At 41.0% G+C, this 19,562-nt stretch overlaps 1 protein-coding gene across 11 annotated transcripts in view; it reads right to left on the bottom strand.

Annotated features, from left to right (window-relative positions):
- The window catches only part of adgrb2 (adhesion G protein-coupled receptor B2), a 286,386-nt gene that overhangs the window by 82,923 nt on the left and 183,901 nt on the right, over positions 1-19,562 (bottom strand). For all 11 annotated transcript variants that reach the window (XR_012599510.1, XM_074686141.1, XM_074686147.1 and 8 more), the window contains 3 exons: positions 17,875-17,962; positions 16,794-16,896; positions 10,010-10,053 (listed from right to left, as the gene is read on the bottom strand). Coding sequence is in view for 10 of the 11 variants with exons in the window: in XM_074686141.1 (XP_074542242.1) it covers positions 10,010-10,053; positions 16,794-16,896; positions 17,875-17,962 (235 nt within the window). In the remaining variant the exon portion in view is untranslated. The remainder of the gene's footprint in view (positions 1-10,009; positions 10,054-16,793; positions 16,897-17,874; positions 17,963-19,562) is intronic.

Here is a 19,562-nt window from a genome sequence, read left to right as displayed (position 1 = left end):
GTCTGCATGCATAAATGTGTCTGACCCAGATTTAAAGTTGGGTTAGAACTAAGCTTTGCTGTCGTAAAGACGAGTTTTTAAAGCAGAAGGACATGCTGCGAGATTATCCGAGGCTTGCTGTCATGTTTACATGCAAGAGTGCAGATCATGTTTGGAAAATGTTATCCCTGGCACGCTGACTAAAACATGAAGTATATAATCTGTATGCAGGCTAAATTTGCAGCACAGTGATCAAAGGGAAAATTTATGAACTCAACATCTAAAAGTAATGCAGAAAGAAGTCACAAGCGAAGGATGTGATTGCTAAGATGGGATGCTACATATGGTCTTTAACACCATTTTTCCTCCGGTGTGAATTGATTCCCACCTCATTTTTACACAAAAAGTATCTTGATGAGGTCTGTGATGAAGATGAGTCTGCTGTCCTTGCCTAATCCTACTTGTCTTTCTCGTGATTCTTGTCATGTGAGGTTGTCACTTCCAACTTCTTCCCTGACTCTCGTGTGAACAGGATGCTTTGTCATTGACCCGCACAGCTCCAATCTGCTCTCTGGCGTGGCCACTGGCTAATTTATAAGCTTCTTTCACCAGGATTATCTTTCTTCCTGCTATTGCAAGCTAGTGTGCGGACAGTAGGAGAGCAGAGAAACAGCCGTATACTGCCTTTTATCCTGGCTGTTTGCATTTCAGGATGACGTGGCTTCGAATAAAAAGCTCTCACACAGAAAGTGGATCATAATCCTGAAGCTGCAAAAAGCACTTAAAATCTCTTTTGTTTTTCTTTTTTTGTTTTTTGTTTTTTTCTGTGTGTTTCTGCAGCCTGACATTTTCAAATGTTAGAAATTACAGAACAATAGACATGTTGAGCATCCTGCATGAGACTCAAAGACCTTTAAGATCCACAACTCAACTGATGAGTCTCACAAAGCGCTAACACAGTGCCCTCTCAACCTACTTCCTGCAGCACAAGAGTAAAGAGGATCATGTGGGCATCAACAAGATAAGCATGGGGCATCTGCACTAGACTTTCTGTAGCATATTAGCTTCCATAAGAGTGTACTTTAAGATGAACAAATGTTTCAAAATGTTAAAAATAGCATCCATTAAAGAACTCCTACAAAAAGTTACTTACCTAGTGGCTCTCGAACTGTGCAGAGGAAGCAAAGAGGAGGTAATATATTCCAGCAGGGAGTAAATCTTCCTTTTATCTGCAGCTAATCGAAACTTTAAATGCTAATCACTACAAATGCTAGCATAATCTGCTCCCGAGGGACACAACATTATTTCTAAAGGCTATCCTTGGCCGTATATTGAGATACAATGCTCCATTACACTTCCACTGGTCACATCATGATGCTATCAATAAGAAAAATGCCACAAAAATCTCAAACGTAACAGTCTCAGCCTGCTTTAAATAACTTCATTACCAGAACCTTAAAGGATAACTTTTCTCAGATGTCAGCTTCTACTCCATCCATAACGTCCTCATAGAAATTCAGACTCATCCCTGCATGTAACAGCTACTTAGAGCCATCAAAAGTACCCCTAAGTCAGCCATCTTCGACACGAAACCTAAGAAAAAATCCAAGCCACTGTGTCAACGCTCTCTAAGGACTGTTGTTATAGCCGGGGAGGAATGAGCTGAGAGCTGGTCAACGTCCGTGCGCAACACCCGGTGGAGGCAGAGCCCACATAAGCCCTACCGGCGACTCCCTCTTGCCGCTCTGACTCGCTGTTTGACACAGTCTTGATCCCTTCTGCTCTGTCAGATGGAAAAGTGGAGCAAAGCCCTATCTGCCCTCCACCCCATCCCCCCTTCCTCCTGGTGGCTACTCTGTTAAGTGTGTTAGTGTGTGGGTGTCTGTGCTGGGAGAGAGGAGGAATTAAGCACTACAGGAAAATTTGTAAAGTGGTAAATACACTTTGTGTCCGGCATTAAATCCAGGATGAGGAAAAGCTGGAAGTCTTTCAAAAACTAATAGTACAATCAACTTCTGCTAAAGTTTGTAAGTTAGCTTATAAAAAAAGCCAGATTTGGCAGATATTGAATGATGCAGCGTTCATAAGCAACGTATTACCTGCTGCATGCCACAATGTGTTCAGCTACCTTGTACAGAAAAAACATATGGAGAGCTATTTTAAGACTAACGCTCACTCCTCGGGGATAATATTGTCTGCTAAGCATCAAATTCATTGTAAAAGCCATCTGTTTCCCACATCCATTTAGTGTGTTCAGGGTCAAAGCGAGTTGAAGAATATACTAGATTTCATTTGGCCTCTGAGTGTTAGCGTTCATCATGTGTAGACAGGATTTATCACAGGGAAGGAGAAAAAAGAAAAAACACTGATGAATTAAAGCTTCAGGAACTTTCTCTGTGGTATCATGCCAACCAGTAACACACTGCAACAACTGTAATTAGTTATAAACAAGGTTGTGACATGATCAACTTTCAAATAAATTAATAATAATAATAATAAATCTTAGTGATGTCATTTCAGGTAGCTATTAACCACAGAAGTACAGATATTTTGCTTTTTAATAAATCAAAAGTCCTACTGAAGATATCCTTCATGAATTTAACCGATTAAGACAGAAAGTAATGTTTTTGCCACAGTGTCAACTGGCAGAGGTAAAACGTATTGGACTCATTCATAAAGATTGCTTTGATTAGCAGTGCAACACTTTGCTTGAAGGAGCTGTGAGGAGTTTCCAAGTGATCTTGAAAAAGTCTCTCTTCTAGATATATGCCTGTTTATAATCTACACTTTAAAATTAGATTAACAGTGCCAATATTACAGGTTACAGGTTATTTTAAATTGCTACTTCTTATCTACCTGTTTTTTTCTGGTGAAAGTGATTTCTGTGATTAATTTTGTAGTGATGGTGGACACAGGAGCCTAATACACAGCCTAACTGTCAGGCAAAAAAAGGACAGAAGAGCAGAAGAAAGCTAAACAGGAGAGTGATACAGCCAGAGCTAAAGGCTAACACAGGGGCTAATCTGTTTGTGATACTGTTCATTCCAACCCACAGTCAGCAGTTATTCTGCAGTGGTCTGTTCAAACTTAAGAGTCTATCAATAAAATGAAGAGTGAGGTTACGTTAGCTCTGCTTGGTAGATGACTGGCAGGACATAACCAGGAGTCACTAATTATACACATTACAGATAGGCCTTTGAGCACTGAGCTGTCAGCTTCGCTAAATATAGACGGCTACTAAACTACATGCAAACTGACAGTGTTTACTTGTTGTCACGTTAGCCTACAGATACGTTGGAGCACCGGGCTGCCGATAGCGCTACATATAGCCAGCAACTATGTTTGCTTGAAGTCACGTTTCAAACCGTATCGCTACATAACTTGACTGGTAAATACCTTACCTCGGTGCATTATATCCAGTAAAAAGTTGTCTTGAATAAAAACAATTTGTTTCGATTCCATTTAATTCCAAAACAAATACCCCTTGCCTAAAGTAATTTACAACAGTGTGCGTGAGACTCCAGGCCAGAAGGTGGCGAGGCAGCCCAATTCAAACAGATCCTCCTCATAAGGAGTGTCTTTAAAAATAGACCCCTCTAGTGTTCAGTTCCAGTGAGGCCAAAAGTTTGAGAGCTCCCTCTACTGGCTGGCTGCAGTGTGTTAAAGCTTGCCTGCTCCATGTTGACGTTTATGCTTCCTAATGTCTATTTTTTATCTTTTGAGATAATGTAAATATCTTGAGGATATTTTTAACTGTGCTCTAAGCTAGCAACTAACCACTGCATCATCTGCAGCTAACTCATAATGCAAACTTCACCATCAGTCAGGCATTTTATCAAAGTTTGTGCAAGCAGAAACCAGGATCATTAAAGGGGGATATTTCTGTTTCTGCTGCATTACATTTTATCCTGTTCTGACTTTCAATCATGAGTCTGACTTTCATAGAAGCAGGAAGCTAATGATGCGGTGTGGTACTCTCAATTCAATTTATTTGCAGCTGAAAATGTAAAGGACTCCAGAACAAGAAAGCAAACTATAAAAGCAAGCGTCATGTAAGTATCAATGAGGGTGTCTCGTTGTCCCCTTTTCATTTACTTGCTTGTTTGTTCCATAGAGAGTAATAAATGGTATGTTGTGCTGCCAATATGAAAATGAAACGCACTTGGCTGAGGTCAGAACTCACCTCTACGCCTTTTTGTGAGATAAATGTGATTACATTTTGGCCAGATTTGTGTCCAGCTAGTTTGTTGGCAGTGTGCAGGATGTGCCTTTGACTTTTCACTTCATTTAAGGTTGAGACCTGCCAGTGCCAGAGCTGATAGCAGTGCCAGATCAGTCAGAGCCCAGAGCAAGCCTCAATCTAGCGTGTCAGATTGAGGATGTTAAAGCGACTTCTCTGCAGACCAGGCCATTATTACTCTGTGGCAGTGATGGGCGGAGAGAGGAGAGGTAGGCGGGGTGGGGTGCTTGGGTCTTTTACCGCTGATCCCCGATCAAGCTGAAGACCACTGGGGATTAGAAATGGGATTAAGTGACCCTCAACCCTCTGCAAGCTTACTGCCATGCATCCATCCAGACAGTTTGTTACATTTATCTGTAACTACTGGGTCAGATATTTAAGCATGCATTAAAATGAGATTGCTCACTTGCACGCCTGTGATGCACTTGAGTTTTGCAGTTTGCATGACAGTTTGTTGTGCCTCTGCTGCTAAAATATAAAATCTGAAATGGTCAGGCTTTGTAATGAGTATTCCACTGAGCAAGCAAAATGGCAGTTTGTTAAGCAGCTATAAAATCTGCGTGGTGCATCTGGGAGTGGCACACTTGCAATCTCACTGTTAATGCACTGGACATAAGATAAGTGCTCCTCTATACAGTGAGTGTGTGCATGTCAGTGAGGGTTTCAGCCCAGATTCCCCAAGCTGAGGTAAAGTAAGGGTCAAACCCTGGAGATGCCTGCAGCAAGGTCAACATCCATAAACACGAAGCATCACTAGAAGGTGAAAGAGAAATAAACTAGACAAAGATGGATGTGGGATAATTAAAGAAAATTACACCTTCAATGTTCCTAAATTTAGTGAAACTTTTGCAAAGGCTCAACATAACTGTATCATTTCAAGCCGGCAAGGCAAAAATGAATGAGAGTAGTCTGAGGAGACAGGCGCACAGGGGGAAGACAGGGAGGGATGGAGAGTGCTGCGATTTGGGTGGGCAGATGGTGCCGACATATGGGCCTGTTAGGGGCAAAATAAATAAATAAACACTCACACATAAATACGGAGATGAACTGTGAGCGCCACAAACTGTTGGCCAACTTAGCCAGCTGAGAGAGGGAGAGCTAGCACTGGATTCACTCGCAGATTTCAGCGGCTGAAAAACATGTGCACGGAGCATTGTGATGGAAGGCTTTAGAGATCTGAGCCTCTAATCCCCATGTAAATGTACATGGCACAAATGTGCATCATAACAATTACAGTATATCATCTTTGTTTAAATGTAGCAGCATCTGTGCACTCTATATATAGCCACCATATTTCCATACACAGGTTGGCGGGGTTTTTTCTTCTTCCATGTTGTAGCTGGATTTCTTCCTCCTTCTGTCTGCTTCAGCTGCTGCCGTGTTTGCCTTCCCCCCGCCTCACTATCTATACATTCTCCACTTTTCCTCTGCCTCCTGCTTAACCTCAAAGCCCAGGGCTCAGTCAGAGAGACAGCCAGGTTGAGAGAGGTGATATCCTCCAGCAAACAAATGGCAGCTTTGTACAGCATGTTCTCTGGCCGTATCAGCTGCACACTGGTCACCCGGCTCAGGAAGAGATCTGCTTCCCGAAGCACCATTTAGATACCAAAATTGAATAATTAGTGTGTAAATATGCATTCTATTTTGTGTCTGGGTGTATGAGTACACTTAACGTGCACCATGTACAGACCATTAAACCTGTCTGCTTTTGCACCTAAGTCCTGGCTCTCTTTAATTGAAGCACAGCAGTTGGTTGGGCTTAACAGGCTGACACCTCCTCGTAATGGCGTCTGTGCACCAAAATATCATGTTGTAATGACTTTAGGCTGTTTACACGCAAGCAGTCAAGTGTCAAAATGTAAACAACCCACAGAGATCATGAATATCATGTCCTTGAGCTTACGCAAGCATAGAAAAATAGGCACATTTTTCAAGCCATGAGGCAGCCTTGGTTTTACAGAGTAGAACTTTCTAGTTTGTTTGCTTGTGTTTAGCATGATGGTGTTAAGAACACTTTAATTATTGTGTACCACCAAAACTTAGGTTTCAGTCAGGGTGCGTGTGTGAGAGCGTCTTTATGTTTCGCGCCTGTGAGTGTATGCAAACAGATCACTTAATCCTTAGTAAACACATTTGGATGTTTTCCCACATCCCTCACAGTTTGAGTATGTTTTGCAGATAGACATCGCTGCCTTCTTGCCACTTTATATTCCGTTTGGCTCTCTGCCTGCGCTATGTCTGTGAATTTAATTTGTTTGCAGCTGTAATCTGCTGGCTAGTTAATTGACTTTGCTGAGCTTTGTTCCTCCCCTACCTTGATGAAGAGAGGTAGTTTGATAAGTTACAATGTCTTATCCCAACACTTTGGTCACTGGAGAGAGCTCCTCGTCTCTAAAACTGCATGAAAGAACATCATTTCTGAGAGAGACAAGCAGGTTTTTTCTGTCTGCCTTGTTATTGTATTCATCGAGCGAGAGGCTTGCTGTTCAGAACAAGTGACCACACCAATTCTTTTAAAAGCCTCTTACTTCACAAAGTTTTGTCCTTCAGGTCTGGCTCTAGAGATAAAAGTAAGATGGTACAAAAGGAATACACAGAAACAACTACTCCACTTAAATACAAGTGATGCAACCAGGGTCTCATTAAAAACATAATGAAATGCTGAGGGTGGGGAAACGTGATTAAATGGATTAAATTGATAGGTTTGCAGAGATTTTCTTCTGTGAAATCTCAAAACACAAATCTTCATTCTTCCTGTGTTTTGTTGTTGAAAAGTTCCTGTGTTGCCCATTCACTCATTAATTTATGTTTGTATGTTAACTGGAAGGAATGTACTAATCGAATCAGAGGTGATAAAAAAAAAAATGTACTTTTTAGAAACTTTAATTAGTTGTGTGCTCAGTGGCTTATATGTTTGCACTAATGAGAGGTTACTTTCATTTAACCTTCTGTATTAAATTTGTGTGTATTGTCACACTTTTTCAGAGGATTTATTTTCTAACCAGTGTTCATTAAAGCACAGCTGATTGTAATTTATTCCAGGTGAGAAGGGACTGGTGCCATCCAGGTGATATCACCATTAATTACAGAGCTCCTCTTTGATTGGCCAATGACAACAGTTTATAAAAGGTTTAGAAAAGGTTTTTGCAGTAAACAGGAACAAAGTGGTGGTTTTCAAGAAACTTAAAGTGCTAGCTTGGTACATGTCAGCTACATTTCTATTGCATGGAACCAGTGTAAGTCACACTGATATTTATGATTTGTTTTTTGTTTTTTTATCTGTTCCCTCAGTTAACTAAAATTGACTAAAGTTATCACCCTTATCTACACTTATGTCTGGCAAGTAATTCAAGCCAAAGTTAGCTTCAGTTATATTTGCATATTTGAGCCATTATGTGTGTCTCTCTGTTAGTTTGACATCATAGATGGAGACTTTGGTGTTGCCATCATATGGATGTTAAAGTTGGCTAACTGGCTTTGGTTTTGCCAAATTTAGCACAGACTTTAAACTAGATCACACTTTCATAGTACCAGCATGGGATCTAGTTTTTGGTTGTTTTTATCAAGACTGTTTGAGTGAAGGAGGATATCAACTTTCCTGGAGCAGCCAGAGTATGTTTCAGGCCCTGAAACAGTTATAAGTAGTACAGCACAAGTCACTAAGTGCTTCACACAACAACAATGTGTAAACAAATCAATATAAAAATTATATTGAGCAACAACAGCGACGGGAGGAGATTACGTCAAGTGATCACAACACTGAACACTAAACACTTCAGTATATGCAACACATGTGTTTTTAATCGAACATGGGCAAGGCAAGTAGACCCTGGTCAGAAGACCTGAGGGATCTAGTGCTGATGTGAGGATAGAGCAGGTCTGAGATGTACTCTGCTTGGTCAAGTATGGCGTTAAGTTAAAACAAAGACTGTTACACAAAATAAATTCTGACTTTGATAAGCAGCCGATGTAAAGACACTGGGTGATGTAGGTTTTTTTGCTGGACGTGATTAACAGTCTTGATGCAGATGCACACAGAACTGATTCAGCCATCCTCACTCATCCTCAATTCGTCTTTGTGTCATTTGATACCTTGATCAGCCAATGTTTGTTTGTTTTCACACTAGTGATTTAAATTCAGACGCATGACTCAGCTCAAGATTGATTTCCAGGTTTATAGAGTTGTGATCTAAGTTGGGATCCACATCTTGACAGGGGAAGCTCAACACATATTTATTATAAGTGTTGCACTGTCTAACTCAATACAAAGAAATGAAGCACCAATACTTCCCAACATTTCTCATTGTTTATAACACCTGAACACAGCTTGATTTTCCCTTTAACATTATAACTGATCCAGGGGTTTTGGAAGTGATGGATGTTGAGATTGTTTCTCGTTACAAATATCTTTGAACAACTATCAATAATTTACTTTGATTTGAAGCCAATACTGATGCTGTTTGTAATAAGGTCCAGCAGAGACTTTATTTCTTGAGAAAGGTGAACATGTTAAAGGTGTGTAAGGTTCTCATGCCTCTTCTTTATCAGTGCTTTATAGAAAGTGCTCTCACATGCTGCATAGTTGCTTGGTTTGGTTGTTTTGCATAGTCTAGTAAAAACAGACATGTGAATCTTGTCAAAATAGTGAGCAAGGTGATCAGAGTGCAGCAATCTCAGCTGCAGGATGTCTACAGCAGACATATTCTTAGCAGAGCCCAACAAAGTCTGAACTGCCGTGATCACCCTCTGTTTGCTGAATTTGATCTTCTCCCTTCTGGACGACATTACAGAACGCCAAGAACCAAAACCTAGGCTCTGTGTGGATAGAATTGATCGATGACTTTTAGACTGTAATCCTATTTATTGACTTTTATTGAATCTCTTTTTATCTGCTTTATCTTGTATGTTCTTCATTACTGTTTATTTATCTACTGCACAGAAGTTTGATGACTGAATACACTTTATGGGTTTTGCCTGATTCTTAGTCTTTGGCGTTTTGTGGATCAGGTGCCGTCCTTTTTCACTTGAGTATTATCATGTAGTTGTCAACTAATGCCTGCTGCTTAAAAAACAATTACCCCATGGAACTATAATAAAGTTGAAGGTGATAGGACTACATCTGTTCATGTTATATCACTGATTGATGAGGGCCATCCAAAGACAGTCAACATATGGGTCATTCAAAGGTAGGGGCTGGTGATAGTGAAAACACAATGAGACCACGACCTCGGACCACACGCTGCTTTAATGGCTCTGATCGAGTTTGCATTTGTTATTGATGAAAGTCACTATGTGGGTTAATGGTCAAAACAGCATGATCAATTGTGCTGGTTTACATTATGTAGTTCAGATATGTAGACCACAACAGGAAGTCGTTGTGTCAGTGGCCTACATATAAGAATGGGATGAAACACATTAGGTAGAAAGTGGGACTCACGCTCAAACCAGATTAAAGCAAATGTCCAAAGGAGTATGGAGTTTGAAAATTAAAACATTTCTGGTGTCAGTGGCGGTAAAAATGCCTGATTCAAAGGAAAACCTCCTCCTCTCAGGCTCTCTGAGTGATGATCCTTTTGAATTCTGAGCAACACAGAGAACGCTGTTTGTTCTCATTGACTAATTTAATTAACACTAACACTGGGAACTTCATTAGACTGTTTGCGCTTCATTAATAAAATGAATCTGACTGGGCACGAGCACACGCGAGATAAACATCACACACTGGCAGACACAAGCACTGCTGCACTGTACGCACTCGCACAAGTGTCAAAATCGTTTATAATAACTTACAGGTTGCCATAGTCCCAGACGACGCACTGAGGATCCGATGTTCCCTGCAAGATACAGAGGGAGGGGGGGGGAGAAGATAAGCTGTTATTGCCAGTCGAGAGGATGAGTGAAGGAGCGAGGCAGAGACGACAGAAAAGCTGCTTGCCAGAGGAGGAAGAGTGATGCTGCATGGGCGGTGGAGAGAGGTAAACAGACAATGAAAGAGAAGGATTGAGACAGACGTTTGTTGGGGGGGTTCTGGAGACGGAGTAAGAGTCATTGTTACAGGATGGAGCAGCGAATCGCTGCTGCAGCAAAACGAAAGGAAGAAGGGAAGGTGTTTGAGCAATGAATCGAGAGAGTTAAGAGACAAACAAAAGAAAAGCCATTTCATGGACAATAATACACAGAAAGCTGCGATCATAAACATCCCATAGAGGAAAAGCATTCAAATCTTTTCTTTGAGTGCAACCATTGTGGAGAGTAGTAAAGTTAAAGTAAATAACTACTTATCAGTAAAATCTACTTAAGTAAAACAAGTAGTTGTAGAGGAGGACAAGTTATCTGAAAGTGTGTAAAGGCTACCCAATGTCAAGTACTTCATAAATTACACTTCTTCCCTCACTTTTAATAATCCTCTTAAGTTTTCCAGGAATGGACTGAAACATGTTAAAACCCTGAAAATTAAAGTCAGACATCTGCTCAAGACTCTTAATGCTGCTGATTTGCTATTAGCTCGCTCTTAATCCATCGCTCCTCGCTGAGAGAACCAAAGAGTCGATGGTTTGGGGTCGTGAGGCAGGTGAATCATCTGGTAATCAAAGCTCAGCCATGCCTGATGCCCAAGGAAGAGTTGCTATGACTCAATCAGGGAATCAATCAAGGGATCGATATCTTTAACTGACTCATCACAACTTGTTCCACTTGTGATCCTCGGTGATCTCAGCATTGATTACTTTTAAGAATCGTCTGCGCCCTTTCGACCCTCATGCCTCATTTCAAAGGGATTGGATTGTGATTGGCTTTGGGTGAACTTTTTTTTTTTGGTGTGGATCAAAGATTTTGTTCATCGACAGCGGATTGAAGAGTGGAGTCTTTGGGCTCAACGTGACAGAACAACCACAGTCCGGGAGACACAAGCTGCCAACAAGAGAAAGACTGATCAGGCATCTTAAGTAACATACATTTCAGTTTCTATTCATCCACTGCACTGATATGAAAGAGAAGTCGTTCCCTCTCTGTGCAACAGTCTGTTGGTCCTTCCTGAGTCCTGCAGGAACGGTTTGCCTTTGAGCTCCCCCTTATGGTAAAGGGCATTATGGCATTTATCCCACAGTCACTCTTCAGCCCATCCTAAAGCAGGACGAGGCCCACTTCAAGTAGACTCTCTCCACCCTCAGGAACATTTACTGAAACCACCTCTTTCTGAGCGAAGAGTGAACCAAAAAAGGAGGGAAAAGGAGGTGATTCACATTAAAGTATGCATCATGAGGATTTATTTCTCTAAAGGCAAGGTCAACTCTCCTTCTCTGAACTGTCCACCACTGATCCCCCATGAATCACTGAGTCCTGGAGTCAATGCATGGCTGGGCTTTGGAGGATGGGATGATGCATTCTGAATAAACACGGGATCAGAGGCGAGATGACGCAGATTGATGGATGACAACGCTTTGTTCAGACCGCAGCCTGTCTCCGACATTAGATGTCCCTGAGCGTGCATCAGCGTGGTGAGCTCTCTTAGCGCTTAACTATCAATCAGTGGGCAGCCAGCCTGACTGTATGCTTCTGCTGGAGTGACACCCCGTGTACTCTCACAATGTCTGCCCTCTCTTTAGTGCTGAAGCGTTGCTTAATGACAGCGTCTGCTCGACTGATGCCTCTCAGAGGGAGCAACGTGCGTCTGAATCTAACAGCTGCATTGGCGAATGGTTATAATGGCATCAACCTTCACAGCTTTGTTGTCTGTTCCTTCAAAAAGAACAGTCATCTTCTTCAAGTACTCAGCCACGTGCTGCAGACAGATGATGGTTAAACTTCTAATGCAGACTGCCTGAGAATATGGTAACCTAATCAAATCCTGTGAGCTAGTGTAACAAAATGAGACTCCACTGGTTCAGAGTCTTAAAAGCTGCCTACTTTGTGTAAAAGATGATGGATTTAGAAAATGAAATAGAGCAACCTGGATAATGCTTTTGGACTGATGAAGGAAAACTAGATTAGAGTAAAATGACCAGAAAGGCTCAGGGCTAATTCATGGAGCCTAACCTTAGAGCTGCCTTTCATAATTGAAGAGGCTTTGCTGAAGGGTATCTGGAGGAGGAGCTGTGGGAAACCACTTGGCATCTGTCCTACTGGTGCACCGTAACGACACAGATCTTTCTGGCCTTCTGCTTCTTACTCACCATTAAAGGCACGCGCACACTTTGACACTCAGGGAAATTCGCAGGGGGTCTGGCCGGAGCAGATGTCATCTCAGTGAAGACATGGCAGAGCACAGAGACCCCCTAAACACCCCTGGTGAGAGTCAAGCCTGAGGCAGCTGTTGTCAGGGTATCGCTTCAGCAGCTGGAGTTTCTCTACACCGACCAAGGTCGACACCGACTGCAGCTGAAGACCGAGCCAGGAGACCTGGGCCTTTTTTTTTTTTTTTTTTTTGTAAACTTTTCTGTCTTTGGTGGTTCACGTGTAAAAGCTCAGCTTTCTCTGCTTCTTGAAATTAGACAAGCCAAGCAAGGACAGACAAAGATTAGCACTGCCTTTGAAGTCAAATAATTAATTTTGCATGTGAAAAGTGTTTGGGAGAATGTGATCAAACCAACTCATTCCTTTTTCCAGTGCATTTCAGACACATAGCAGAGGAGAAAATACTTAAATTTCACACTTCTTTGAAAGTAGTTTGTTGTTTTTTGATGATCTGAATGTTTTCTTTTGCAGTACTGGTGAGAAAATCTCTCTTATTTTACTTTAATCTATTAATCTAGTAAATACATGCCACGCTAAGATAGTGGGCTTTTCGCCATTGAAGACAAGCATACATGCTGTTGCTAAGAGCATACAGCCTCAATTACTGGAGGAAAAAATAAGATGTTGTGAATGGAGTCTGAAATTACGGAAACCAAGTAACAGAAAAGATAAGTAAGTCATGACCATCAGAAAAAAACATTGTTTAGTTGAAGATTTCAAAGATTTTTCCCATTAAAAAAAGGTTATTTTGATGAACAGAAGGCTAACGTGTAGCCTGAAGAACCATTGTTTGTTCCCAGCTGTATGAGATCGTCAAAGCTCCTCTCCTTAGTGCATATAGCTTGCTGCCTTTCTTTCATCACCTTAAAGATTTTGTTTTGTTTTTCTTTCATCAAGTTCACACTCACGTTACAGACCAACTCTTGTTGGAGTTGTTGATTTTTAACATCAACAGCTCTCTGTATTGGCATGATCCCCACAGAGCAGCTGTGTGACATTTAATCACTTTTCATGCAAAACTTCCAGCAGCTGGCCTTGTCTGACAACTTGTCAGGTGATCGCCAAATCAGCACTCGATTGAACAGAATAAGGTGTGGCTGTGTTGAAATTCAATAGACACTGGGACGGAAATCCTTTCATGCATGCAGAGATGCTGATTTGTGGGAAATTTGGAAGTAGCTCTTAATTTTTTTCCCAGAGCTATGTTTCTTGATAAAACTTTCACAGACTGGCAGAATGTGAGAATTAAAAGCTTTAATTATCTGCACTCAGATGACGTCTTTGCCTCATTTGAACAACTCTGCTCTAATATCTCTCATTATTTTTAAAGTTTAGGATTTTTTTCTTTTTTTTTATACAGAAAGTGTCTGTGCTTTTTTACAAGTGCCCATCAAGCTCTCAAATTCTAGTCATTTACACTGCACAATAAAATGTCTCAAAGGCAGCACTCTGTCTCCCTCTCCCTTGAGCTAAATGAAGACACTGCTATCACAGTACATCAACTGGGCCAAACGGAAGTTATTAAATTCTTTGACCCAACATGTAAGAGCTGCAATCTAACTGATTCCTTTTTGGTTGTGAGGTTATCTTTAAGAATTTTGCACTTTCACTCTCAAACAAGGTATGCCAGTATTTTGCATTGTGATTAAGGTCAGGAAAAAAAACTCTTGGCTGTTTTCCAAACCGCCTACTACACTAGCAGTTCCTACTATTTTGGCTGAAATTCAGTATGTAGAAGTCAGAATGTGAAAACTTGCAAAATCTGCAGTATGCCAAAAATCCCTGGATGTCCTACTGATCCAGGAAATTTCTCAGTATGCAACGGATCAGTCTTCCTAGCAAACAGTTTCCCACAATAGACAGGGCTAACGCTGTTTGTCAATGCGGGTGGCAGATTTTGGTGTATTACTGCCATCTACTGGAATAAGTTGGCATTATAACTACAGTACAACAACATTAACGTTAGACAATCCGTGAGATAGAAGTGAAGCGATGAGAAAGAAACAACTCTTGCCACTTCTAGTTGTAAGAGTTGTTCACTTCTATAAATTCATTAAAGCCCATACAAACCAATTATAGCTTTTTTTAAAATATGGAAATGGTTTTTCCATCAGCTGAAAAAAATTTCAATCCCTTCCAGGATTTTTAAAATAAAAAAATATATAACTTTTGGTGTAAGATTAAAAATCAAATATGATGTTTCTGTTGTGGTATGATTAACAAAATAACTACAATTTCATGACCTACCCATAGTTTGTTTTGTACATTTTTAATAAAGTAAAAAAAAAAAAAAAAACATCAACTGTAGCTCTAGAAACTTAAAACCAGGGACCAGACCAAACAGAACTGTCATACTACATACTACATGCAAATGCAGTAGGCAGTATGCAGTGCCTACTACACACTACATTCACACTGCCCTTGTGTTTTTAATTGCATACTATTTTGTCCCTTTAGACAGCATCTTGATGTCCAGTGTCCATGGATGTTTCCTCTGTATTCCTTTCAGTCACCATCTGTAGCAGCTCTTCTTCTGTGTACTCCGGTTCATACAGGAATCCTTTTGGTTCCAAAGTGAATGAAACTTCATCGTCGCTGTCATAGTCACTCATTTTGAATTTCCTACGCTGCCTCACAATCCTTAGAGTACAAACAAAAGAATTACGATACTTGATCAAACTTACACGAGGCTACAACCGGCGCCTGAAGCATAGCTTGTTTACATTCCCTACAGCTGAAAGGAGGAGGGGGGACGGAGCGCACTAGCGCTGCGTGGAAGGATACATGACCAGTTAGTTAGGTCCGGATAAATGTTTATATTTCCGAAGACTTAATGCACTTAACAAATATTTTATGTAGCGTACTCTTAAACTGTGGTATTACTTTTTGATTTTAGTTCTTGTGGGGAGAGAAAATAGCCTTTGAATCTGGTACGGTATTTCCCTGTTAGCGCCTATTTCCTCGTCACCATCGATTACAGTTTGTGTCTTACTGAGGGAGAGGAGACACCTTTCTACTGTATCTAATGTCCTTAGTGGTCACATAGAGCTCATACAACCCCACTTAAAAAAAAATTGAACTATCCCTTTAATGCTTAGTTTGTAATTTACAAAGCAGGATAAAATGCTAACTTTTCAGTCTGTGTATGTTTTTAATTGTCTTCTGTTCAACCCCTGCAGAGAGATTGAATCTGCAGTCTCAGCTGAATTTCTCTTTTTAAATCCATCCTCCATCTCACAATTACAGAAAAGCAAAAGACTGGACTGCTCCTTTAAGAGGGATAAATATAGACTTACAACCTCAATGACGGAAGCATGCACACACGTTTTTTCCCCTGCACAGTGTCCGTCCTCAGCAGGAACCTGGGGTCAGCTGTCCTGAGCAGCAGGCTACTTTCTGCATTAAGACATCATCTTCTTGACATGTGTGAAACCTGCAGTTCCTCTGCTTTGCCAAAAATGTAAAATAGCTTGATAATAAGGAAATAAAGGGTCATAAAAAGGCAATGCCTTAATGAAGTAATGAATCAGCAGTTTAAAGCAGGGAGGGGAAGTGGCCAGGGATAGAAAATGAATAATAAGTCTTTATAATAAAACACTGTGCAATAACTTTAACCCTTAGGTCCCGGTTGACACAGCAAGAGACCATTTTTATTGGTAGATTTCAGTGTATGTTTGCATATATATTTATATGTCTGTGCGTTTCTTGGGAGAACCATTAAATATTCAACATTATTTTGAAAACTATGCCCACCTTAGCACAAAGGAATGCCTAATGAAACTTGCATCTTATTGAGGTCGTGAAGAGGGGCCTCTCATTAAACTTGCACTTAGTCCTCTCCATCGAAGACACCCCATGAGTCGTTTATAATAACACACTCCACTGTAATATAAACAGAATAGGTACCAAGAGACACAACGATATAAGGGAGTCAAAGAGGTCTGCATTTATTCAGGCAATCCAGAGAGCGCTTTGGCGCTTTATAGCATGCAGCACTTTTTCTTTCATCCAAACCCGGGGAAACATGGGTCAGCTGGGAGAGAAGAAATCCTTTAAGCCTTAAACAAATTTGGTTTCTCGGCCAAAGCTTGCTGGTGTACAAGTACTGCAATAAAAAATGCAAACCCTTGCATTTTAAGTATTCCTCATATGGAATAATTTCGGTCTCCGCTGCGCACACTGCACTCAGAGAGCATGTTTATTTTGTTGTTAGAAGTAGAAAACTCATTAGAAAGAGTTGTGTGTTCCAAGAATACGAAACTCCTGATGTGAACTTGAATTTCTATGAAGCACGTAAAAACAGTTTGGCTGTAATAGCAGGGAATCTCAAAGAAAGACTTACATTAATAAGCGGTGACAGCTCCACTACCACCATGGGTTCGCTGGGCTGAGGTTCAGGCCGTACCGTCACCGTCAGGATCTTGGAGTTGATCACCGCAGGGGGACTGCACAGAAACACAGTCAGACGTTTAAAAGATGTTATTTTAAGATAAGATAAAAGAAATGTGCTGCACATTCAAGCCTGGGTTGAGTTAACAGCGGTACATCAATGATTCTGGACACGACGGGATAGAAAATGTTGAATATATTTGGATGTGTTCCTTCTTCTGATGTCCACAGAAACAGAAAAAAAAATACAACACACAAACACACCCAAACAGACAGGCTCCCAATGCCCTGCCACACTTTGATGGTTTTGGGATGTTTGCAAAATAAATGCAGACATACATAAAGAAAGCAATAATCATAGAAATAAAGCCTCATGAGAAAAATGTGAAAGCCAGAGCCAGTGGCTGAGTTAAAACAAATCACTACACCTATTAGCATTCAGCAAAGCTACGGGGAGAGAACGGTTTAAACAGATCCAGCTCATCCACAACCGAGTGCACTGACCTGAATAAAGTGGCCGAGGGCCAGCGCAAACACCACATCACACCACAGTGGCCGTTAGACAACCTTCTGATTCTTTCTAACTTCCATTTTTGAAACTTGTATGCAAGTTTCAGGAACTATAAGACCCACACGCATGCCCACTGTACTCCCCACACCCCCTTCTTGAAAAAAATGAATTAAATGAATAGATAAAAAGAAAATATTGAGAATGCAAAAGAAGGAGGACAAACATCAAGGGAAATGTACTTTACAGAGATCCAAGACATTTGTCTGATAACTAGGCAGGCACAAGGAGTGGAGAGAAGCAATAGAGAAGACAGATGGAGAATGGTAGGTTGGAGTTAGAAGGAGAGAAGAAGTGAGAGAAGAAAGGGTGCAGAAATAGAAACACTGAGAGAGAAGGGGGGGCTAAACAAAAGTGAATACATGGGGAGATGAAAAGTTGTCAGGGAATGCATCATAAAAAAGAAAAGATGCAGAAAGGTAAAAGAGAGGACAATGAAATGAGGTATTGCACAAGATGTACTCACACTGGTGCAGGTAAGATGACTCCCAACGTCCTGTACAGGATGGCTCCAATGACATAGTACACTGTAGCCTCTGTCTCCGTTTCTGTCTCTGTAAAATAAAAACAGACATTGTTGTAACTGATCAGCAAATTAGTATTTTGGTTGTATTTGAAAGAAGATATGGTATAAACACAAAACTTTTTGTGGAATATAAGTGAACCACTGCAGTAGACCAAAGCAGCTGAGGTTGGATTGGGAACATGGTGGAAAAATAAACACTGGAAGAATTTTTCTTGTGAGCCCAATTACCTGACATTTAAAAGACCAGTCTGTTTATATTTGTCTGTGATTTTAGCAAACCATCACTAATAATTTAGCAAGTTGGTCTGAATAAGACTTAGGCAAACAGAATTTATTAGTTGGTAAACCAAACGAGCACAGACTTCAGCTGTCTCATTAACCTGCAATTTCAGATAATTATTTACTCCTGACGTCCTTTCACCTACAGGGAAATGAAGTTTGGGTGAAAAGCTCTCAAACAAACTTCATATTTCTCATACCGTCACTTCTTGTTTAGAAAAACAGAACACATTTGAGGCAGCTAGCAGCTCAACCAATACTCAAAGAGACCTTCAGAGAAGCTTAATTTATGAAGAGTCCACTTACACTAATTAAATGTATATCCTAGCTTCTGGTTAGTAAAAACCAACAACTCAATGATTTATTAAGTATTTAGAATATATAACATTTAAATGACTATTTTGTCTTATCTGATTTCAAAATTTGGTTGGTTTTCTGATTTCTGTCGGAAAAATGTACAGTGCAGTGGCGGCTGCTGGTCAGTCAAGGAGGGGAAGCTCATTTTTTCTAGCCTACATCATAGATTTGTTTATTTAAACGTTGATTCTACCCTCCGTGCCAGCTTGCTAGCAGCTGGAGCTGCTACGATAGACTACAACAGGCTGTAAGTGTGAGTGACAGGGGGAGAAGCTCCGCAGCTGTAGCTGTAGCTGCTTATTGGTGAAAAGAGAGAGAATCTTCAAACACAACACTTGTGGTTTTTTAAGTAAGGTAAAGTCGCTGGGGATCGATAAAGCCTCTGGATCCGTCCAGAACAACGGAATGTAAAACTCAGAAGATGCTCCGTCAGAGAGTTATACTTCAAGATCGCTGACTGGCTCATTTCACTGTCAATCAAAAAGGGGTTCGGCCTCAGACAGATCTTCCAATCATCATGCAGAAGCCCAGCGTCCAGGCCAGCCCACTGCCTCATAGACCCCCAGAGATGCTGAGCGTCAAATGGGCGGGGCAAAGCCCAGCGTTTATCCAATGACCATCCAGTTTTCACAGTGAAACAACCCACTCTACGCTTCCCTACTGAAGTCAGAAGACGCTCAGCGTCCCACTGTGTTAAAGCACTGAAACACTGCGGGGATGAATGAGAAGGAGGTGGAGCCAGTTACCTGTGATAGGTAGCTGATTCTGAACAAAAGATGAAGGAAGTCAAGCGCATATTTTGTCAATGAAATGTACACACAGCAGAACATATCACCACTTTTTGGGGGGCATTTAGGGGAAGCTGAGCTTCCCTTGCAGTCTTAGAGCAATCACTACTGGTATAGTGGACGCGTGCCTGTGCTAATGGGAGCCCCTTCAGAGTCAGACCACTTTGCGTCAGAGTCCTTCTTACTCTGTTGGGATTTTAATTT

The sequence above is a fragment of the Halichoeres trimaculatus genome, unplaced genomic scaffold (genome assembly GCF_033239565.1).
Source record: "Halichoeres trimaculatus isolate MK-OKI-2021-1 unplaced genomic scaffold, fHalTri1.1 fHalTri1_scaffold_14, whole genome shotgun sequence".
In the NCBI taxonomy this organism is placed as follows: domain Eukaryota; kingdom Metazoa; phylum Chordata; class Actinopteri; order Labriformes; family Labridae; genus Halichoeres; species Halichoeres trimaculatus.
The sequence above is the reverse complement of the archived record's forward strand: the minus strand, read 5'-3'. Positions and strand labels throughout refer to the sequence as shown.